General features: G+C 40.4%; 1 protein-coding gene across 1 annotated transcript in view; it reads left to right on the top strand.

The window, feature by feature from the left end:
* The window catches only part of LOC118477951 (PDF receptor-like), a 196,863-nt gene that overhangs the window by 96,367 nt on the left and 75,538 nt on the right, over window positions 1–24,958 (top strand). Inside the window, exon 4 of the mRNA XM_035970720.1 lies at window positions 1,949–2,088. Coding sequence (XP_035826613.1) covers window positions 1,949–2,088 — 140 coding nt within the window. The remainder of the gene's footprint in view (window positions 1–1,948; window positions 2,089–24,958) is intronic.

Below are 24,958 nucleotides of genomic sequence, written 5' to 3'. Positions count from 1 at the left end.
CCCCCCCTCCCTAAATATTCGAGATTACATTTTCCCCCAACATGACTGGTGACATACTGCGAAATGGAAAGATAAAAAAACCCAACAACTAAGGAATATCTTGTTTGATGTCTCCCAGGAAAAAAATATATCCCGAGACGCAACTTCCTCCTTAGTTTCTGACCTTTGTGTCTGGCAGACTCTCGTGGGTGTTTCCCTGGTGTCAAGGCGAGGCATATGTCGGCTTTCGTAGCTTGAGGGGTGTTGCTGGCACATGAAGGTCTTGTTTTTATTTACAGACAGATTTTGTCCTATAAGTGCACACTTTATATTTGAGCCTCGCGAGTGAGGAAGATTCTTTGCAATCTGCCCGCTGGTTGCCACCGAAACAAACGCTGTCTTGAATCTTAATACGACGGAGCACGACGAGAGCAGTTCGATAGTCTTACAACTACAAAGCAACGACCATACTTTCATCTACTTTGAAAAGTACACGGCACCTAACTTTTGAAGAGATCCATACTTTCAAAGCGTCAAAAATAACCCTGCAGTGGATTTCTACTAAGAATCCACACGTATGCGACGAATTTGCTACAAGCATAATGTTATTAAGACGAAATTGAAACTACTGTAGCGAAATTGAATAGGACCAACTGACCGAGTGCTATTACATGTTACTTCTGAAGCACAGTTCAAAGAGCTTGCTATTCACATATTCTAATCCAAAGTATTAAAGTTGGAAACTTGGACAGGCATGAAACTATGAATCTTCGTTTAACAGAGGAAGCGTGGGAGAGCAGGAAGTGAGGTCAATAATGTACAGGGTCTGACGACACTAGCCAACCCGACTCTATATTCTTTTAATAGAAACAGATGCCGCAAAAATCGTTTGCCTTCTTTCCAAACAGTAATATTCGGTGTGAGAAACAGAAAAGCCAACCACTCCTAGCCCTGGCTCACCAGACAAACAGGAAATGGTTACACAGGGATCCTGTCCTTTAACTCATAGAAGACGCATATTCTGACAACTCGACAATGATTGAAAATGCTCTGTTTTGGGGCATAACTTCACTATTCAAACAGTTTTTTCGATTTTTGTTCTTTCTCTAAAATTTGAAAAGGCAGGCTGCAACTTGTATACCGTGAAATGTGCGAACTTGAGTTTCTGATTTGTGTATGATTGACTGAAATATCTCGAAACGTTGCTTTTGGTTTGCTGCTGATCGGACATATGTGGCCGCTTCGTTTTCAAAGGGTTAAAATACGTAACAGGACAGGGCTCAAGGCAGCCCAGAATATCACTGTTAATGGAGCGGAAAACGCCAACTGTCAGAATGAGTTAGTTTCAAAGCTACACTCGCGTCCATTCTTTCTAAAGAAATTCCAGTTCTTAATCTGTGTCGTTTTTGTGTTCACTAGCCCTATATGAGAAATATCAAGGCAACCATTCATAGTTTTCTTTGTTCAGACCTCTTTGCAGACTAAATTAGTAAAATATTTCTTCGCACTATTTTTATAGTATCGTTTGAAAGGCAGGGAATACTCTTCAACATTGGTTTCAAATCAGAAACCGTTTCGACAATAATTGTACGATACATACGAGCGTAATATATATATATATATATATATATATACATATAACGTCCCCATTATATTAAAAACTATTTTACCGGTAGGTATTTTTAGACTAATATAATCATTTTTCTTAAATACGTCAAAATAGAATGGAGAACGATAATTTGGAAGCAAAGTGACGAAACATGTTGTCTTTTTCTGTTCTCTTCAACATCCTCCAAAACTTAATATTTCATTATTACCTTTCTTTTATGGTCTACAGTAACACTATATACCATGCTTTACAACATCCTGCTTTCACTTCATGTAGCATAAGTTAAGAGCACTGAAAGTGTCAATAGAAACAATACTGAAAAGCCTTTCTTTTTAGATATCCCCCTAATGCTTGTTCCAGGTTTGGTTGCGTATCGAACGTGCGACCCAGATGGCACATGGCGGGACAACTACACTGACTACCACTTGTGCTTCAACGTCACGCTACCCCGGAACGTGCCCAATGACGTAGTGGATGAGGAACAGCAGCAAGAGGACTTTGTGAGTGTTTTGTCACATTTGTGTGCTTGGGCTTAGTTTAGACCTCATCCTCATAGTGATTTTTTTCTGTGATATGTGTTGGTCGACACAGTTTTTGTTGTTGTTTCTATTTACATCTTTAACCCTTCTATAAGACCTGCAATAAGCGATTTGTTGGCTTTAAGACAAAAGGAAGGCCAAGATAAAAATGGATCGGAGGAGTCAAAGAGACCTTTCAAGGGCACAATATGGCTTTCAAGGGCACAATATGGCAATAGAAAGAGCAACACACCAGGCCTACTCATGACAATTATTGTGTCTCTCCTCGAAACCTCGAGGTAAGAGAGGACAGAAAAAGTACAAATTAATGTAAAGTAACGGATCTATTGACACAATTTATACCATAAATGAACTACTTTGGTCCTGCTATTACGGATAACTCGGCGTGAATAGTGTTTAACATACGAGCTGACTGACGGAGATATTAGATTAATAACCTCGCCACGGGGGAAATGAACGCAAGTCTTCTGTATGCAACCACGAAGAGCCGATACAATGTACCACAGATACCGGTTCAGAAAAACTACTTCGTCTTGAAATGACAAGTCATTTTATGAATCGATCTTTCTGTCTCATTATATTTTACCTGATTGTGTTTTTACGTTTCTCATCTTATCGATATTTACTTGTCTTGGAACGTTTATTTAGCCTACCCCATTTGCTATAACTGACTTGATCCTGATTTGTCTTATTTAAGTAGCTTATCTTGTATCTCTCTTACTACTTATAATGACTCCTGGTGATTCTTCAACATTGATTTCTATTGATCGTGCTTTGAATTCTTTTAGTTGGGCTTTTATGAACTCCCCCCCCCCCCTCCACAGGTAAGTGAGCTCGAGGTTGATATCAACATAGACATAGTAAGAATAGAAATATTGAAACGAATTTCCGTTCTCAGTTGAGCAGAGCAAATTGGATGGGGACGTAAAATCGAGAGTACTTTTAAAATGACTAAAATCATCGTCGTCATACGCAGTTTGGAATCAAATAAACTGAAAACACGCAAGTGCATATATATGGCAGCTTTTACTGAACCACTAAGGTTCGTAAACATATTTTTTTGCCATCTTTGTCAGAAGTGCTCGCTTATTTACAGACTCCTTTAAGTATGTCGTTCCGATAGTCCCTTAGGTCTTTGAAAACCCGCTAAACATCCCGCCAAAACTGTGGTGCTGTGGTTGAGATGTTCCCTGAGACTCAGAGGCCAGGCACTTTCACCTCCTTTCATGTTTTCCGATTTGTCGTATAGAATTTTCCCCCTGTTATTCCCGAGGGCCCGTTTGCTCCAGACGATTCCAGACACGCTTGAAATACAGTACTGTACTCTTACCCTATGTACGCTAAGAAACGAAACGGTGTATTTTTTATATCCTTAAAAAAAAAACAACTTCACATCTTTCAGCAACATTTATTGAAAAACAAGCATGTGTGAATTTGTTTTTAAATTGTAGAACAGTGATCTGGTTTAAGTAAACGCTTTTGTTACTCTCCAACGTTGAATCAAATCGGGATATCGGCCCCCGACTTTTCAAAGATTAATAATATTCGGTTTGTTTCAAGGGTCTTTAATGTCAGCCTCTAATGCAAAACGGTAAATCCTTGGTCAATTAATGCTAATTTTGGTTATAGAGCCACACCCACCTGCATTTCAGTTCAGGTTTTAGGTAAACTAATTATCGGTATGCTCATTTAGATCTGTTACCCCTATTCTCTGCTTAGTGTTTGAGTAAGGAAAAGCACATCCATATGATGACAGGCATTGTATGTCGAGAGAAACGAGGTTGTGGGTGGTTGGCTGATGCTCTGGTGTGGTTTGCTCCCTCTTTCCTGTCAAACATCCGTCCTCGTTATCTCCCCTTCTACATTTTCGTGTTTGTTACTCTCTTGTAACAGCTCTCGTCTTCAGAACATATATTATGACCCACTTATGTTGCTAGTGCTGTTAAACTATTATTAAAACAAAAACAGAAGCAAGGTTTACAGACCGATAGGGGGAAAAAAAGGGGGGGGGGTTGTTTGTGCGTGGAGAGAAGTCGGTTTAAGAGTGGTGCCTTCCAGAAAAATATACTAGGACGGGTAATCTTCTCTTCGTTGTTAGCCCAAAAAAGAAAGACAGCCACGACATGTTGGAAAACTGGCATCAGCCAAGTTAGCCTTACATGCATTATTGTGAAGAACAACGTGAGTTATTACGTTTGACGAGAGATAAGCGAACACTCATTATATTGCCTCCTTCACCTTGCAAAGATTACCCTTCAGGGCACCATACACGGAGGGAGAAAGAAAGGCAGACAGAAAAAGAAATGGGAAGACAACATAACGGAATGGACAGGTTTTAAATTGAGTGAAGCCCTTCAAAAGGCTGAATGTAGAGAAGGATGGAAAAATGTGGTTGCCCGATCATCCTTTTGCCCCAACGGTTATGTAAGGGATAAGTAAGTAAGTAAGTAACCCTGGTATTGGGTATAGCCCGCCAAGAGGACCTCCATTTGTCTCTACTCTGGACGATCTTCTCCACCTCTAGCAACTGTGTCCCACATGACTGAGAGCTACCTGTAGATTTCGCTCCCAGGTTGATCTCAGCGTACCTCTCTTTCTCTTCCCGCGGGGGTTCCTTCAAAGATCTTGTCTTGTCATGTTGTGGGCTGGCTTCCTGAATGTGTGTCCAAACACGTGCTATCTTCTATTTTAATATCTCACAGTCAACTAGTTGTTGTTGTTTGTTCGTTGTGATTTGGTTCACCAAAGTTAAGATATATCCACTTATAAAACAACATTAAATAAAACAGCAAATTGTTATCTGTAACATTTACATGAATCTTGGCGGACTAAAACACTTCGCATCTAAATGATAGCAAAATTAAACCCACCTAGGTACATGAATAGAGTAATTTGAAATTGACCAATGTGGTAACAGAAACATGAGTTTCAATGCTCTCTCAGACTTTTATTTTGGTCTTCGGAAACAACAGTCGTTTGAAATTTCGGGGCAAAAGGATAATTCCATTTTAAAGCGAAACATTTTCACTTTGCTGAATAAATTTTCGAAAAAGGACAGTGTATTATTGAAATGTTGGAGAACTAATGGCGTCATTCAATTTCATAATGCTGTTTGTGCTAAAACGATTACTTTTTAGTTCCTTAGGCCTCCGCACAAATTCTTATTTTGCAAATTGCCTTTTCATATTGAACTGGTGTGAAAGAAAATTTCTCTCCTTCAAAAAAATAAAAAAAATAAAGTTACAAACTTACTTTTACTTTTTTACTTTTTCATCCTCTGTTGCCGTTAAGCGTCGAGGGGAGATGCAGTTTTCTATGTAGGCCAGCTCCGCAGCTCTTTCAGTTGTGATGTTATGTTTTCTTAGGGTTTCCTTGACACCCTCGATCCACCTTTTGCGTGGCCTTTCTCTTCCTTTATAGCCTGAGTGCTTGGTGTTGTAGGCTCTCAAGGCTGGCTGGTCAGGTGACATGCGTAACAGGTGGCCAAACCATTTTATCCTCTGTCTTTCTATGTAACGCAGGCAAGATTCAGTGCCGATAGCTGCTCTTACTTCTTCATTTCTCTGCTTGTCTCGTCTTGTGATGTTATGGGTTTTGCGGAGACATTTCATTTCGCATGCGGTGATTTTGCTTTCATTGGTTTTGCTTAAGGTCCAGGTTTGGCACTGATAACATAATGTTGATATGAATATTGAGGTGATAAGCTGTCTCTTTGTGTCCATGGAGATGTTTGGATGAGATAGAAGGGGTGCGAGCTGGTAGGTGACAGCGTTGGCTTTTTGAGTTCACATTTCTATTTCTCTGTCTATGGACCCGTTTTCAGAAAAAGTGCTGCCAAGGTATGTAAACTCTTTCACCAGTTTCACTTGTTTACTATTGGCATAGATGTTCAGGGGACTATGGTTTCGGATCACTTTCATAACTTCTGTTTTTGATGTGCTTATTTTCATGTTGAATTTCTCACAGGTGTTGTTGAGTTCGGTAGTGTGATTTTGGATGCTTTGTTGGTCATGATGAATTAGACATTGGTCGTCTGCGAACAGAAATTCATTTAGGATTTCTGGGCTTTGGTTTGCTTCTTGCGTCATTGTGTCCATATATATTATAAACAGGAGGGGAGATAGAACGCATCCCTGTCGTACTCCAGATCTTACTTTGAACCAGTCTGTATTTCCTTCTTTCGTTCTTACTGAGTTTCTGGTGTTGGTATATAGAGCTCTGACATTATCTACAAAACCCCCAAAAACAAACATACAAACTTAACAGCAACAAAGAATAAATACCTAAAAGCGACTAAAGAAGGTCAAACTTGTAATGACATGTCATTCTTCCATACATAACTAAACTCTATAGGTTTTCCAGTCCTTAATATAAGAGATAGGTTTCTACCAGACGTATTGTATGTCCGCCCAAAATAATTCACTTTAGCTATATGATACTTACAGCATGTTTTATGATTTTGAAATAAATTTTAGGTATTTGAAAATCGAAGGGTCTCTCGTCACATATCCCTACTAGTGTTATCAGTATGCTTCTCTTAGCAGCTGTCACATCTTTTATATTGCGCCCCGTCAAAATAAAAATAAAAATATATTCAGCAAGTGCAAAGCACAATAATATCATATTTTAGCAAAGTTATCCATGTAGCTAGTGGGTATCTTACATGATGGATGTATCGCTCATAATACACATTCCACGCGGAGATATGACGACGAATATCATGACAAAAAAGTTTTAACTATTATTAAGCGTCAGCATTTAGTGACTATTAGTTTCCGTGTTAAGGATATGACTATCTCCACACATCTCATACAAATTATAACAGTTAAAGGATCAAGGCGGTGTACTGTGTAGTTGTTGTTGATGTTGTTGTTGTTGTTTTATTGTTGTTGGGTTTTTTTTACACTTGATCGGAAACTAAGGTAACGAAGCTGAAAGTGCGAATTAAGGTCTGCCCTTCCAGTCCCCATACTTCGCAACCTTAGTATAAAATAAGTGACTCTAAACACCAGTGCATTAGCAGCAACAACAACCTAAACGTGCGATCTCAAAGTTTACATATAACTATAATCCTGGGTTTTTAAACCTGTTACAACAATTGAAGAAGAAGAAGAAGAAGAAGAAGAAGAAGAAGAAGAAGAAGAAGAAGAAGAAGAAGAAGAAGAAGAAGAAGAAGAAGAAGAAGAAGAAGAAGAAGAAGAAGAAGAAGAAGAAGAAGAAGAAGAAGAAGAAGAAGGAAGAGGAGGAGGAGGAGGAAAAGGAGGAGGAGGAGGAGGAGGAGGAGGAGGAGGAGGAGGAGGAGGAGGAAGTGGGGCAGAAGAGGGGCAAATGAATAGAAGACGAAGCCATTATACAAACATCAGCACTGAGATGGAAGTACACCAAATTTCCTAACAGATAGCCAGTCCACGGGCTGACTGGCAAAGTGTTCCACTTATTGGCCCGGAACGCGGAGACCGGCTATTGGTTTCCACTTTATTAAGTTAGATTAGCAGGAATTGCTGATGACTCTCCCATTCCCCCCTACACCTCCTCTCGCGTACATCGTACGCATTTATTACCCTGCAATAAATAATAACCTTAAGCTAGGTATCAATTCTTCATCGTATTCCGAACCATCGTATCGTACATCCCAATCATTTTCAGCTTTACGTGTATGTATGACTGAATGAGACGTCACCTTTCATTTAGCTCTGACCTAGCGATATCGGGGACGGACCAAGGATCCTCAGGCTAGGATGAAAGTGGAACATTGTTGTGGAAGACATTCAGGAGATTGTAAATTCTTTTTTGGGAGCTATGCACCAACGTCATATTATGTATGAAAGTATAAATGGGATTTTGTTGATTGTTCGTAAAAGAAACAGGTTGCTCTGAATTTTGAAGAAAAAAAATCGACTATACTATTGTTTGTATTGCTTTAGATAAAAGGTGTTCGTTTTTCTATGTGCAAATTTTATCTCTCTCCTGAAGGAGGATTTGGTTTTATTTTTATCAGAATTAAAGGGACCTGATATTCAGGTACACAGCAAGTGGCTTAGACAAAAATTTGTATGGCGAGATACTGGTGTAACGGCGTCCGAATTCTGGTGCGCATACCGAAGATTTTTTGGATATTCTGAACACCAAGACATTATCTTGAGGGGGATTGAGTTGCATGACACATTTTTTATTACGTATGCGCTGTCGAGGACCCAGAGATATTTCGGCTGGACATCTTAACGCGTTATTTATTGTGACATCGTAATCTGCTTCTGACGAGTTGTGCTGAGCAGGATTGCTAATTTCCTGTAAATATGCGATGAGGTCAGAAATGGGTACGTATGTGCTAGTCTTCTAAAACAGATAAAAAATATTTCGTCTTCTACTCCTCCTCCTCTTTACCACCCTCTTCCCAACCCCTCTTCTTCCTCCTTCTCTTCTCACCCCCATCTCTAATCTCCTACTTCTCCAATTGACCTCGTTTCCTCTGTATTTCAGGACGCCAAGTTGAAGTTTAAAATGGTGTGCCATTGATCGTTGCCAAGGAAGGGAGAAAGGGGAACGATCGTTGATTTAGATGGGAGCAGGGATATCGAAGAACTATGACGACGGAAACATGGGAAGATTGTTATAGTGTAGTAAAAAGGGATAAAATGTTCTTAAGTTCTGAAGGTGGTTGCAGGTTGAAATTTAATTTTGTCGGTGAGGGGTGTGTGAGGTACTATGTATCGTATAAGTGTGAAATGAGAGAAAGAGAGAGAGAGAGAGAGACAGAGAGAGAGAGAGAGAGACAGACAGACAGACAGACAGACAGACAGACAGACAGACAGACAGACAGACAGACAGACAGACAGACAGACAGACAGACAGACAGACAGACAGAGACGGAGAGAGAGAAAGAGAAAAAGAAAGAGAAAAAGAAAGCGATAAAAAGAGAGAGAGAAAGAGAGAGAGATAGAGAGAGAGAGAGAGAGAGAGAGAAAGAGAGAGTGAGAGTGTGAGAGAGAGAGAGAGAGAGAGAGAGAGAGAGAGAGAGAGAGAGAGAGAGAGAGAGAGAGAGAAAGAGATTGACTGGCTGAGGCTAAATTTTGATCAATTTGGATGACAATTTATCGGCAGCAATTCTAAGTAGAAAATGCAGATGGATACAGTTGTTCACTTTCCCCTTTTTTCAGCCTTGAGGGTTATCTGCTATACAAGACAGGCTGAAAAGTGATGTAATGCGAATGGCCGCCCGCTGCCTGCGTTGTATTTCAGAATCCTCTGACATATATTGTGGCTATTATTCAGAATCCTTGCTTGAAAGAAATCGTGCCAGACGGGACCAAATCTTGGTAAAAGCTCGGTGAAACGTCATTTGCATTCTCTACCTCTGATACCCTAGCCTGTTACAAATCTGTAGCTTGACCTCTCTCCTTCAGGTCCAAAGTCGCTATGGTCTTTGAAAAAAAAACCGCAAAGCAACTCGGGTGCTGTTATGAACAGGAAGGACATGTTTTATTCCCAAAAGGGATTTCAAAAGCTTGGTGTCAGAGTATTCTATGTTTGTTTTGGTAAGTGCTTTACGGCGCTCGCAATTGCATAAGATATGAGCGCGCGGGACACATTTAACTTTTTCAGATGGTAGGGTGGCAGCTGAAGTCTATTATCGATTTTAGACCACCAAGAAATCTTTAACGTGAGCAACTTGCACACGGGACCTCTGAGATTTTTCACCCTTGTCCGAGAAGGCTAGGTGTAAATCTTTCCTACCAGAAGATCAGGGGTGTGGCTGAAAGACAGCAGTAAGAAGGAGTCAAGGAGTAGCAGTAGAAAAGCTTCAGAGAGAGTCAGGAGCCAAGAGAAGGGTGCAAAGGAGGTGAGGGGTGGGGGCAGAAAGAGGAGACGAAAGCAGACGACAGAATATTGCCAGGGAGCAGGAAAGGAGGCGAAAGGAGACAATTTCAGAGAAAAAAATGTTCGGTCGCAACCCGGATTCGAATGAGAGGCCAACACCTTAACCTCCAGGCCACGAGAGCCCCCTCAAAGTATTCGTGGTAATGTTTAAAAACTATTGTTGAAGACGCACCAAGACGGACTGACATTCCTACCCATGACCCCAACCCTAGTCAGTATATAAACGAACTGAATTCTTTTTATGCTCGTTTTAACAACAACGACTTCTCCGACCAAGGGCTCTCGTAGCCTAGAGGTTAAGGTGTTGGCCTCTCATTCAAAGGTCCCGGGTTCGAATCCGGGTAACGACCGAAACATTTTCTTCAAAAAAATTGTCTCATTTCACCTCCTTTCCTGCTCTCTAGCAAAATTCTGTCGTCTGCTTTCGTATCCTCTTTCTGCTCCCACCCCCTCACCTCCTTTGCCCTCTCCTCTGGGCTCCTGACTCTTTCTGCAGCCTTTCTACTACTACTCCTTGACTCCTTCTTACAGCTGTCTTTCTGCCACACCCCTGATCTTCTGGTAGGAAATATCTACACCTAGCCTTCTCGGACAAGGGCGAACAATCTCGGAGGGCCCGTGTGCACGTTGCGCACGTTAAAGATCCCTTGGTGGTCTAGAATCGGTAAGAGTAGGCTTCGGCCACCACCCGGGCAAAATTCAAAATTTCCTACCAACTAAAAGTATTAGGTGTGTCCCGTGCGCTCATATGACCTTATGCAGTTGCGAGCGCCGTAAAACACTTACCTTTCTCCGACCAGCTGACAACTGCCAAAGATACGATTCAAAGCGACCGCACAGACGAATCTATCTGCTTGCTTGATGGTGTCTCCGTTTATGGGTGGGTGTCCATAGCAGTAAAAGTCGAAACAGCCCACTTTCTAAACATTTTATAGATGATATTATGTCGATGGGGGAGTAAATATGCTAGGTTCCCACAGTCACAGAGAGCAGTCGCCAATTTTTTTTTGTTACTAACCAAAGATGCTTATTATTTCATAACTGACTTTGATGAGTTTCAATACTAAGATTGTTAAAAATTGGTCGGTTTGTATTGCGTGAATGTATTATTTCTGCAGGAGAAATAAAAGAATAAAAGGGGGAAAGGGACGGCTGTCTACAGGTATATAAGTCATTTCAATATTCTAACCACCCCCCCCCTCTCTCTCTCTCTCTCTCTCTCTCTCTCTCTCTCTCTCTCTCTCTTTCTCTCTCTCTCTCTCATTAATTTTCTTTCTCACTCCCCCCCTTTCTCCCGTATTCTTTCTCTTTTTCTGTTCCATCTCTTTCTGCCTTTTTCCCCCAGAAAACAAGTACCTGTTTGTGCCCAGATGTGGACATTTTAAAAGTCTGTCTCCGCTTGTGCAGGCAGGTCGTGCGTGTGTTTCTCTACTTCCACAAATGTGAGACTAAAACAACCTGGGAAAGCACCCTGTCACAAACATCCGTAGTCGACTTAAATAACTGTCCGACAGTCTTGGCGTTATCACCCACTAGTGGGCGATTTGGACATTTTGGTGTGCAGGGGTGGGGTGGGGTAGGATGGGGCTATTCCAAGTAGCGACAGGTGTTAGTTACTGCTCCGCTTGGAAATACATGTAGGTGGGCGGTACTAATTTTTAAGCCTTAATCAGTGGACACTGGCTATACTGAGGTTGATAAGCACTGATCTAAATGTTAAACTTCTGGAAACATCATCATCATCATCATCATCATCATCATCATCATCATCATCATCATCATCACCATCATCACCATTATCATCATCATCATCCTCATCATCATCATCATCATCATCATCATCATCATCATCATCATTTTTTGGTAAGCAGGGTAGGAGGGAGAGTCTTGTTTTAATTTTAGACAAAAATAAAATAACAATATAAAATGTTTAAATTTGTTTAATCATCATCATCATCATCATCACCATCATTACGTTACAGGACTCTTACACTCATATCACTGTTCGGATACCCGTAAAATCCATTTTGTCCCGTTGCCTTCCTTGTAACCTATCGAATCAATTTCTATAAGTAGGTTGTTTATGGTCTACCTCTACCTCTTTTCCGTTCTATTTTCCAGTGAGAGCAAGAAATCCAAGACCTTTTTACGTCAGTTCAACTGTCTCAGATGTTTCTTCAGATCTGGTACTTCATGATGAAGATGATGATGGCTTATAAAGCTTATCGTTCTGTGAAACTGTGGCGCCTTGTGATTTAAGCATAGCTAAAGGGATTACTTTAATCCTATTTCTTGGAAAGCTATTACTTTCATCAATAAAGAATAATTACAGTTTTTCATTTGCCTTAAAAAAAAATGTAATTTTGGTTGGTGCCTTGACTATTTTAGTTTTCTAATTGTATCTGTATCTCACAGAACATGTCTCATATAATGCGCTATCATAATCTGCTCCTGGCAATTATTTTGATGTTTTTACAAAGTTTCTGAAACATTTCTGTACACATATGAAATATCTCGTTCCCCATTACTCTTCCATTTGTAACGTCTTCTTGAGCGATTCTCAAACCAGATAGTATTAGAGAATATAATACTGCCTTCTATTCCCCATTTTGTGAGGCACCCGCCTGGTTAGTTTTTTTTTTACATGATTCGCATGACCGACTAATACAGTCCCCCATGACAAGTTTTGTATCCTGTCTATAAGGAGACAATGATGTTTTTCAAGACGACAGCATTGAACACGTTTATTACACTCTGGGGATAAAAGTTGGGTCGCAAAAATTCAGTTCTGCGTTCTTTTAAAGTCTATTGTTTTGGATGAGCGAAGGATAATAATAACCATTTTATCGTAGTTCTTTAGCAGGACTATTAGGAGAGTAATTTGCATTCCCAATTTGACATATTACTAAAACTTGACCCACTCTGGACCAATATGTAATGTCAGCCTCTTGCTGTATTGGGCATATCGAAAACAGTTTCGAAGGCCATCGGGTTCTGCTTAGCCTTTTGAACTGACCTGATCTTGTTTCATGGGTTGAACTACACACCATGCAATTGATTTGTAGAGTAATAGAAGGCGGATGGAAATATCATGAATGTGACAGTGAGAAACAGACTCCCTCTGGTGAATTACTAGCCTTTTCATTCTTTGACTTTTCTCTCTTTCCTTCCTTTTCCCTCATTTTCTACTGTACTTCTTTATGGTGTCTTTTGTTTTTACTCAAACCCGAGGGCAAGTGATTCGACATCGAAATGACTTCTATTATGTGACCAGGTAAAAAGGTAGCATTTTCTTTTTTTTTAATTGTAAAAACAATATAAAACAACAAATCAAACACTTGCGTTTGCTTTACAATCTTGAACATTCATAGGCTTAATAAAAGAAAATGATAAGTATGACATGTTTAGGTATATGTAGAAAATATGATTTCTTGTAACCTGCCCTATTATACGCGATCAGATTTGGTAAAACCCGAACAGATACGCTTTGAAAAACAAAATCAGAAATTTTGAGACATTCTTTTGAAATTCGCCTATTTGTATGGCCAAAGTAAACACAAAATAGCTTTAAAAGTCTGTACCATAATAGGGTATTTGTAAAGTTTTATTCTTTCTTAGAAAAGGAGGCACGAAACAATTGCTACCTCAGAATTACAAAGTTCTATCTGAAATTTTTGGCTGTTTTGAGTTACTAGAACCATGAGGTCAGAAAGCAAATACTTGGAGTCGTTATCAAGATATTCAAAGAATAGCATTCGAAAAAGCTTGACAATGTGTGACTCAAACATTTTGACATCATAATTCTCAAAATTAAGTATTTTGCAAATAGATCAAGAACTTTCTAATTCTGAGGCAGCGAAATGTAGAAAATATGAGGACTGCCAAGCAAGGAGGATAAGGTTAATGACTAGTATATTGCGTGCATTTTTTCCGATGTTTGTTTGTAAAATACACAAGTGCGCATAACGTGATGATGTATGATGTAGTTTACTGCCAAATTTTGTTGCTTTGTTTTCGCCTGGAACAGATTAGGATTATAAACAGATTAACGAAAACCTGGGGTTGCTCGTCGATCATTCGTATATGATGAATAAGTATGGTAAGTTGGTGTAGTATCAGTTAAATAATACTTCCTTTCCAGGGAGTCATGCAGCTAAAGAAAAAGGATCTCACATTTATCGCTTTTTTCCTCCTGAGAGTCATGGTAACCATATAAACACTCTAAGTTTGGAAACATTCGACTGCGATTGAAATATGGATAGTCTACACCAATGTAAGTCATGATAGCAACTTAGCTGACGGCTCATCTCGCTTCCGCTTGTAATTTGGCTAAATGATAATACTACAATACACTATGTTACAAGTGCAATGGTTTCTATTTATAGGTGCTACTACTTAACTGTCCTGTTCAGTCTTTTCCGCTTCCGTTTGGTCAGTCAGTTGGTTGGTTAGAGAGTTTGGCATCTATTTGTGTCACGACGCGGTGAAATCAGGCGCTGGTCAATTCTAGGGCATATGCAGTTATTGGTATCATCCTAAGGCTTGTTTTTTTCTCTTGCTTTTGGTCAACGAATACCTATCTATCTTGAAGGAAAGTCGAGATATTTACGATTCACTGAGGTGGGGGTCGTCTGGTGTCAGAGGTAGAATGGCTGCCAAAGTTTGTTGACTTTTAAAGCTTGAGTGCCATTGGAAACTGCAAATATCCTCTTGTGCCTTCACTCGACGTTTCTTTTTTACAATAATGACCTTACAGAAATATGTTTTTAATTTACATTAAAGGTGCCGAGCCAGAGTCCAAAAAAGAAGGAACTTTCGAAAAAAACAAATACTATTCACAAGAAAAATGCTGATTTTTTTCAATTTCTTTAGTTTGACGAGCGCCTGATTCCACCACGGTGACTCACGTATTTGAGGCACATTCCCCTCCCTCCACGCTTTCGGAGATGGTGGCGATACGTTCCCCCCCCCCCCTTTCAAGCTGGAAAACAGGTGGGCCGAGGTAAGAGGGAAATTACTGAGCTCCAACAGACTCCAGCTGAGACCATGTTAACGCATTTGCCAACTCTCTGGCAGGTTGAAATCGGTGAATAGATGTAGATCTAGATGTTGAAAAATAGCGTTCATACAATGAACTGGTTTTTATTGGAGAAATACATTTCAAATATCTTTGCCGAAATTTAGACTTAATCGCGAATCTTTGTATAACCGTACTGTGGTTTAGCACAATTGTATTTTATTCCTAATCGGTGTAGGTGGTTTGGGCAGTCGAACTTTTATGAGTGTGGATAAAAAAAAAATTATTGAAAGTGGTAAAGTATTTCAAAAACGTTTAATTGTATGGGCTTCAAATTGAAACATTCGTCTCGACTTTATTTGCAGGATTTCAGCCTCCACCACCACTTTTAAAACTATTCAGCCGTACCTTATCCTCACTCGTTCCGAGAGGGGCAATGGACTCGAGAAAAATGAACTATGTAATTGATAGCGAGCGTTCACTTGTCTTGTGTAGACAACGAGAAAATCCAAATTATTTGGGCGGCTCTTCTCCACCTCTGAACAAAATCTTGTAATATACAACGACTGAAAGCGGTCACTAAAATCTAGAGGTTTCACGGGGCAATAAAGTAATGTTGTCATTTGAGTGATTATCCATATTACGCCTTCCCTACCACCCCCTCAATTTTTGGACATAGATTAGACCTTTTAGCAGGCCGGTTGCTTCGACTATGCCTGCATGGGTCAAATCTGGTGTGCGTAATACATCACAGGGGGAAAAGGAAGATGCTTGACAAAGTACCCTACCCATCTAGAAATTCAACTTGCGTAACTTTCGTGCTATGCAAAATCCTTTGCTATCACATAATAGACGTGAAAGTAGTTAATACATTTCTTAAATTATGTCTATACCGTGTTGCCATCACAATTTTGTTCATTGATCATTCTGCAAACCTAAAAATATTTCTATACTCCGCCCCGCCCCCCCCTTCATTCTTTTATCTTTCTTATTTTAAGGCCTTTTAAACATTTCCAGTTCAAACCAAAGGGGCGAGAAAAATGCAAGAGCTAGTAACAACTGGTTAAAAAAATACTGCGTCACGGTTCAGTCCTGTTGAAGTTGACCAAGTGCGTCGGTAGTAACTGTTTATCCCCATGGGATTTACAGAACTGAAAGCTTGGCTCTGATAAAAGCGGGTCACCGACATTCAACTCTGGCGCCATTTGTGAGTCATTGAGTTGAAATCAGGTGCTTGCCAAAATAATAAAATTGAAGAAAACTGCAATCTTTCGCCGGTTTGGCAATTTTTATCCTTTTTGTGTGTGTGTGTGGGGGGGGGGGGGGTAATCAACCCCTTGTATATCGATTCAAAACGATATTTCTGTGTGAATTTTATTGAAAAATGTTGATAAAAGTCACAAAATATATAAACTTTCCAAGAACTCTTAAGCTATGGAAGTCATCGAACTTTGACAGACATTTTCTCGCTGACATGCACCCTGAAACAAGGCAAATAAACTTCTACTATCGCAAATATTTCAATTTCTATCCAGGAGAGATAGGTTTTTTTTCCAACAAAAGCAAGAAAAACATACAAGCTCTAAGATGAAACCAATAACTCCGCAAGGCCAAAAATTGACGAGCACCTGATTCTACCGTGACACATGTTCCTTTTTATTGAGAAAGACTTGTTAGAACCGTAGTCAGTGGCCAACATTTATCCATTCAATTCCACTAATCGCTAAAGAATGTGACCACAAGAAGGTTGTTAAGTACAAGGCAAACAAAAGAAGTCATATGAAACAAGATTGGAATTGAATACTGGCTACTGTAATGACCCGTCGCTAATGCGGTCACGAATGACGTCAAGGTGCTAGTTTATGTACTGTTTTCACACCTGAGTCAGACCTTGTTACTGCCGACCCGTGTCACTGGCTGGAACAAATAGGACTGTAACAAATCTTTGCGCTTTGAGATTGTAGGCTACATCGACTGGAACAAAAAGGCCAAAGCGCTTATACAGTCTGCTGACGCAAACTAGAACGCACAAGAGGGGGGGGGGGGGATGGCGTCAAAACTTACCTCATTATTTCTCCCCCCCCCCCCCAATTCCATTAAAAAAATTTTGTAACGGCATGAAAAAAAGATTTTAAAAGGAAAACAAAATGAAATAAAATAAATAAATGGATAGAAAAAGTCTCCATAACCAGCAACTATCTCTGTTCAGGTCAAAGCCCAAGGGAATCACACAGCTCTTGTGAGCTAACACCACATCCACCAACGACGCTGGTGTTCCCTTGAAAGAAGCTCGCAACTTGCAACGATGGCGGTTACTTAATGGGTCTCTTTTCCTCCCTGTAGATCTATCCCTCCTGTCTTTATTTTTGTATTTCTTTGTTTGTTTGGGGTTGGGTTTTTTTGTTAAGGTTTTACAGCATTCGCAACTGCATAAGGTCATATGAGCGCGCGGAGCACTTTAGGCATTTTTCAGTTTGGTAGGAATTAATTTTGAATTTTGCCCGGGTGGCAGTTGAAGCCTACTCTAATCGATTTTAGGACCACCGAAGGATCTTTAACGTGCGTAACTCGAGATAAGTTGGCCCTTATCCGAGAAGGCTAGGTTTTAGATCTTACAGGAGGGAAGTCATCTCCTATCTTACCTACTCTAGGTCAGGGGTGTAGCTGAAAGTAAGCAGGACAAAAGATCCAGGAGTAGCAATAGAAAAAGCCATGAGCCGGAGGAGGGGCAAAAGGGACGGGAAAGGGTGTGGCAGAAATTGGAGATGAAAGCAGATGACAGAGCATGATTTGAGAGCTCGGGAAAGGAGGTGAAAGGGGAAAACTTTAGAGAAATAAATTTACGTCCCGTCAGGTTTCAAACCCGGGACCCATTGAATGAGGGGTGAATATTGTACATCTTGACATCGAGAGCTCCCTCTTGACCTTTGATGAGAAATAAAAATGAATTGAATGAAGTATAATTTTTAGAAGTAACAGTATACACGGTTCTTAGTAAGGAAGGCTCCATGGTAGGACTTCATTTTAAAAAGCAGGTACAGGCATCAAATCCCCAAAACAAATTGTTCATTCCACTCAGGAAAATACAATGTAATATTAAAATTTAGTGAATGGAATTCTTAAAATATACAATGGATCTGACTCTGGTGCTTTCCATTGCAATACCCTTTGTATTGGGAGAAAGAACGATGTTAACCGTTTTCGAAGTTCGAATCATAGTGCAGTCTGGTAATATATTTTCTTACCTTTCATGGAGAATGTTTTCCCCGCCCTGTGTCTTGAATAGGTGTCTAAGGACTCTGTTTTTGGAAAGTGTCCTTCAGAGCCTGCTGGCAGGAAACAAGGACCTTTCTGAGCCAATGACACAAACACTTCTGTACGTCAGTAGAAAGTGATGCCTGGGACACAAATCCAAAAAAGCCACCAAAAACAAACAAACAAACAACCCCCAACCCCTCCCCCCCAAAAAAAAGACCCCCCACAAAAAACCCGAACTGCAGAAACGCCCCATTTGACTGTTGACAGAGAGTTTACCTTTGTTGCAGGGAAAGAATATAAACTTGTATAAATGTGGCAATATAATGATCCGTTCAAAAGAAAATATAAATTTGTGTTTCCTATTTCGGCACCCTTTTAACAATTTTGTTTTATGACATGCCAATGATGCAGAAAAATCCCCTATGGATTAACTCTTTCAATGACAAGCACCGATGCATCAGTGACTTTCTTTTACACATTAGATGACGTACCGACAATTCCAGGAACAGGAAGCGTTAACATATCTCGCGAACAAAGCCTCCACCACAACTGATGTATTTTGACAAGAATCAATAACAGATTTACTCACACAACTGGTTCCTTGTCATTCCAGTTAGATTTTCATGAGATGCTCTGTCTACACAAATAAACACTCTGATATATCCTCTAATATTTCCTCCCCGCATTCCCCACCTCAGAAAAAAGGATAATACGTATACAAAAATGTCTTCCACAGTGTGAGGAAACCGGTTATTTGTGATGCCTGGGCGAGCCCTGGGGAAGGGGAAGGGGGGGGGGGGGTAATAGCGACGACTTAACTTAAGAAAACGTATAGAAATATTCTGGAAAGAAAGAATCGACTTTTTCTTTTACGATATATAGCAGCTACCTCCAAGTCACAATGTCTTTTCCTCTATTAGACCGAATAATGACAAGCAGACATAATGTAAAATCTGTATGTAATGCTTCAGAAAAAAAGTAAAAAATAATGCTTTGTTGTCTTATCCCCCACTCTCTTCTTGTGGAAACACGAGTTTGTTCTTTACAGGTTTCTTGAAATGAGCCGTCGATAAGAGCGTCATCGTTCAATTTGTGTTCAGACGAAGAAATAAAATTTCCAAGTTTTCCCATGTATGTGGGCGGGAATCGTGAATGTTATGGGCAAAGACCGTGAGTTTATATAAGCTGGATTATTCAACATCTTTGTCTGGACACACAGCCTGACTCGTGTGGTGAAAGTTATGCTCAAATCCCAATAATAATTCGGCCATATCCGTCTCAGCCCACGTTTTTTTAGCTACTGGTTTGCCATTAAATATCCTTTTTTATTTTAAAAAGAAACAAACGAACAAAAGAGCAAAAATATTTCCACGTTATTCTACTGTTTGCGGGTTGTTCCTGTTGTCGAATTAGGGCTGATCCAAAACAACAGAGTATAATCTGCTTACTTTAGGAATTTCCAGTCGCAATGGGCGATTTTTTTTCTTTTCTTTTGGTAAGTGTTTTACGGCGCTCGCAGCTGCATACGGTCATATGAGCGCGCGGGACACACCAAACATTTTCGGTTGGTAGGAAATTTTCAATTTTGACCGGGTGGCGACCGAAGCCTGCTCTAATCGATTTTGGGCCACCAAGGGATCTTTAACTTGCACAATTTGCTCACGGGACCTCCGAGATGTATCACCCTTGTCCAAGAAGGCTTGGTGTCGATCTTACCTACCATAAGAACAGGGGTGTGGCTGAAAGACAGCAGTAAGAAGGAACAAAGGAATAGCAATAGAAAGGCTGCAGAAAGAGTCACGAGCCAAGAGGAGGGGGTAATGGAGGTGAGAGGGGTGGGAACAGAAAGTGGAGACGAAAGCAGACAAGAGAACATTGCTAGAAAGCAGGAAAGGAGCTGAAAGGAGACCGTTTTCAGATAAGAAACATTTCCGTCGCTCTCCGGATTCGAACCCCGGACCTATTGAATGGCGATTCTTTAGATGATTTTTCTGATTCAGTGACTCTTTACTGTGGTGACTCATTTGTTCGTTCTCACAGTACGGAAAGAGTTAATCGATAGGGTATGTTTTTACTTCACTGACATGTAATAAAAGACAATAACGTAATAAAACAAAATGGTTAAAAAGATGCAAACAGGCAACACATATTTGTTTTTTTAAAGGGTCATAATATTGCCACATTTATACAAGTTGTATTCCAGCAAAGAGGGAGACTCAAAGGCATCTCTTCTGAAATAATATGTCCAACCATTTACGTCTTATTTCTAGCTGTCATCCATGTCACTTCGACTGATCTTGTCGGAATAAAGAATAGTTTTCCGAATCCTCACATTGTACAGTGTTTTGCAAATAGCTTCTTTTATTCAAAAGAACATTGAAGTCATACAGAAACAAAAACAACTGTTTTGCACAAATCAAATGAAGCAATAGCAATTTAAATAAAGAAATAAAATGACAGGGAATAAAAGAATTGAAAGGAATACTGTACTTTGACAAAAGTCTACTGAAAACTGAATGAGCTTCAACCACGAGGACGAAAGTGAGCTAGAAGCAAACGTTTCTTCATTGTAAACAGCATCCAATAAGTTTCATACAGAGAAGACAAGCAACCGAAACCAAACGTAGACTTTGAACAGTTCTTTCCTATTGCTTAACACACCTGTTTTTCTCAGAGAACCCCCTCCCCCCCCCCTTCCCCCCTCTTTTCACTTTCTTACTCCGTGAAGATAGGGTTAGTTTCGGCATATTGTGTATTTTCAAGTTTCCAAAACTTGGCTTTTAGCCCTTTTTGAGCCACGCCTGCCTACACCTGCCTTCCCGCCATGTTGCCATACCGGCTTTTACTGGCTTTCCCGCTGTAAAGCCATACCAGCTTTTACCGACCTGACACATCTGTCTTTAGTGCAGACTTAAAAATAAGAACATTCCACTCTAAATTTGGAATCTGACGTCTTAGGTTTTTGTGAAATTTGATTGGAATACGTCTTTTAGATCATATGTAAAAACATTGTCTTTGCTGACTCCACGGAACCCCTGAAAAACACTGAAATAATTCGGATCTGGGAAACCATTAGCTGGCCGCCGTTTTGGTTCTGCTGTGCTGACATGCTGACCTATTTAAGGTGATAAGAGGGTAAATATTTTGAGTGTGTTGTTTTGACCGTATTTATCCTGTTGATTCGGGAAGATTTTTGAACTGAAGTAGTACACGCATAGTTGATCTTCTTCTTTTCGTTCATCTTTAAATGGACAACCCAGCCTTTAGTGCAAAAGCATGCTGTTCACCTCAGGTCCTCCAGGCCCCATAGAGTTTTGGTCTCTCTTTCTAGGGTTGGGTTAATATTTCTAAGTGCTTCGTACATTGGGCGTGCTTGCAGCAGATGGTTCCCTGTTTTGGTTGTCTGTTTCGCACTGACATTGCTCTGTATTTCCGATCTTGAACTTAGAGTAGAGGGGGTGTTTCAGTCTGTTATGTCCTGTTCTAAGTCTAAACAGAACGACTTGCTTTTGGTGGATGAGGAGGTAATAGAGGTAGTCCTGTTTGTAGTGTGGGTATTGTTCCTACCACTTTGCCTGTAGCCCCTTTTGATGACGATTTTGGGCCCCAGAAGGCATGTCCTTTTTCCAGGCTGCTGTGGTCGAAACCCTTCTTTTGCTAAAGTTTTTCAAACAAGTTACAGTGGGATGGTATCCACCGTAGTACAACTGGGTGGTTTACATAGTTAATACATTTCGTATATTTCGTGAATGCTTGACATATGTTGTATTGATCATTTTCTGCCCGAGAAACGTGAGTGGGCATGCTGGAGCACAGGCAAGTTAATTGTTTGACTTTGGGCCAAGGGGAAGGCAATTTTCAATAGATTTGCCTGAAAGTTTCCAAAAACAATACAATTTCAAAAGAAAGCTTATGTTTAGTGAATGGAAAAAAGACAAGGCTTAGCTTTCTCACAGAGAAATTAAAGGTCAAATGAGGAAAGAGGAGAAAGAGAGAATGCTGAAAGAAAAGAACATGCCAGAATTAAAATGCAAGGAAAGGTCAAACATGTGATGAAAAGAAAGGTTACAAAGACTGATCAACACCAGCTTTGGTGGCAATGAAATAATGGAATTGATTTTCGGTTATGCATCGGTTGATCGGAGTCTATTGATTGTTGAAAGGACTACCAGAGTTGCAAAAGTGGCAAAAATGAAGAAAAGCAGGCAGATCCGTCAAATTTTAATGGGATGAATACTTTTCTGACGTTAAAAACATTGACTCTTTGGACGACAATAGATCAGACTGACAAGCAGTTTCAACTCTTCGTAATTGTAAGGCTTTTATCTTGGGAATGTACACCAGCTAATAAAACTGATTGATTGTGTGTATGCGCGCGCGCGTGTGTGTGTGGGGGGGGAGGGTATGATGGAGTGTAAGAAAGAGATAGAAACACACACAGAGAAAGAGAGGGAGAACGGAAGAAAAGAGATAGAGAGAAGAGAAGAAAAGAGATAGAGATATAGAGAGTGAAACAGAGAGAGTGAAACAGAGAGAGAGAGAGAGAGAGAGAGAGAGAGAGAGAGAGAGAGAGAGAGAGAGAGAGAGAGAGAGAGAGAGAGAGGGTGGGGTGGGGGGGGGGAGGATATGGAAAAAGAACAGTGTGTGGAAAATGGAAAGCGGGTACAGTAAAACTCTGTATAACGGGAGTAACCAAATAAAGCTATATGCTGTTAGAGCCGAGTTCCAGTACTGCGGGAAACGTAGGCAGTCACAACAGAATGTCTATTTGTGAATATGAATATCAAAGTGCTAGACTGCAGGTTGCAACATCGACATATCGCAGCGTTTATCTTATTGTTTCTCTTAAACTACCCCAACTCGGGCCGCTATAGTCTCAAATGTAATGAGCTTTACGTTTTTCCCTTTTGAATATTTGGAGGAGAACGACGGCTTGGGTTTGCGCATCATTCTAAGACGTGTTTACTGGTCAGAGGATGAATATTCGGCTGTCAAACTACAACTAAGACCTGAAATATTATGTGGTGGGGCACTTAATCTTAATAGACCTAGATGCACTACAAAACTCGTCCAGACGTCTATGTCTTAACCGCCGTAGCACATTTAGGGAAGTAAGTTAATTTATAGACTCCCGTTGTTTACTAGAATACTGTCAGGGTTGGCCTTGAGAGGCATGGCCGAAGCTATCCTTCTACGAAAGTATTTAAATTGTGTCAATAGGGGTGTAAAATATTTTAGTCAACCCATGCTTTTACTGACAACGGGAAACATACAGTGCGTTATCTTGACAAAACATATGCTTGTTCTTGAGCTTGGCACGGACATGGAAATGTTACGTGCTTGTGTTGATCTTAGCTGGTTTTGAACTAGTGTTTTACTTGTTTGTTGTTGTTTTATTCAGACGCCATCCGTAGAAGACCAATGCTTAGAACAAGGTATTACAAATTAGGGGTTTTCTTTTCGTTCCATTTCTAAGGCTATTACTGTTTTCCGAAAAGGCTGGAACATAAAGATCCCTTTCAGTGTGTTTCGAGGCATACAATTTTTAGTTTGTAAGCCTCTTCCCTTCAGCAACTTAAGCCCCGGATTATGAAAAAAGCGCTTTTCCTACAGGCCCAGATACTCAGTGTTGATAACCCGCCATCTGTGTAATCTATAGCTCAAGCATCATTAAAACTGGCCATCAGCTAGAGCTGGAGATACCGCGCCTGGTTCCGTTGCTGGACTCCGAAAGCAGGTATCATTAGCGCTAATTATGTACCTCGCCTTACTCTTCTCACACGCTGCAGAGGTGGCGGAGAGTAAACGTGGTTGAAACACGAGAAAGGCTACGATAACAATGTTTTGACAACTTGGCAAAATGGGAGTGTTGCTGCCGTAAGAAACCTGACTGCCCCGGCTATCCAATTAACAGCGCGTTGTCTGCGGTGTCTACAACTCCAAGCTTGTTTGGAAGCTCATGGCGAGAACTCTGGCTAGGGGACTGTTGGTGATACTGGTGGTGCTGGATACACGTTTAGTCATTCGGAAAGCGTTCATTTACTTTTCCCGCTTAGACAGCGTTGAGAGGAAAAATACCAGGAAGGACGAATAAAAGGAATTTTAACCCGTCTCGGTTAACTTAGACTTGACACTTATGAGGCAGACCGAGTAGCGTGTTTCAAGTCACGGCATTGATAAATTAAGATAATTCATCTTTATTATGTTCGATTTCCGAAAGCAGCATTTACGAAACTCGTCCTATGTGAAACCATTTCAACTAAGCTCTTACCTCAAGCAATATCGTCAGTATAACTATGGACACAAGAAAGAGCCCAGAGTGCTCTAAACAGAAATCGGTCGAGACTCCAACATCTAGGAGATAGCGGCAACTGTGTTGATCCCCTTCACTGTATTTTTTCGGATACACCAAACATAGCAACAGAACAAAAAATCATTTCCCGATACAGCCACCTATGAGAGGTGCTAAATAACCGCCTATTATCGGTACTGGATAGAAGCCCAGGAGCATCATATTCTGTGCTCGTCTCTCTTTTGACACCGTACCACGCTACACCAAAACACATTGGATGACAAAATTAGAATATTTTGTGAGGAAGAAGTTAGATGGTTGATGTGGTGATACCCTGATGAATCTCAATATTTCCCAGAATACGCCCCTAACCCCCTCCCTCCCCC

Source organism: Aplysia californica, unplaced genomic scaffold (genome assembly GCF_000002075.1).
Source record: "Aplysia californica isolate F4 #8 unplaced genomic scaffold, AplCal3.0 scaffold00013, whole genome shotgun sequence".
Taxonomy (NCBI): domain Eukaryota; kingdom Metazoa; phylum Mollusca; class Gastropoda; order Aplysiida; family Aplysiidae; genus Aplysia; species Aplysia californica.
This window is presented reverse-complemented; position numbering and strand designations above follow the sequence as displayed.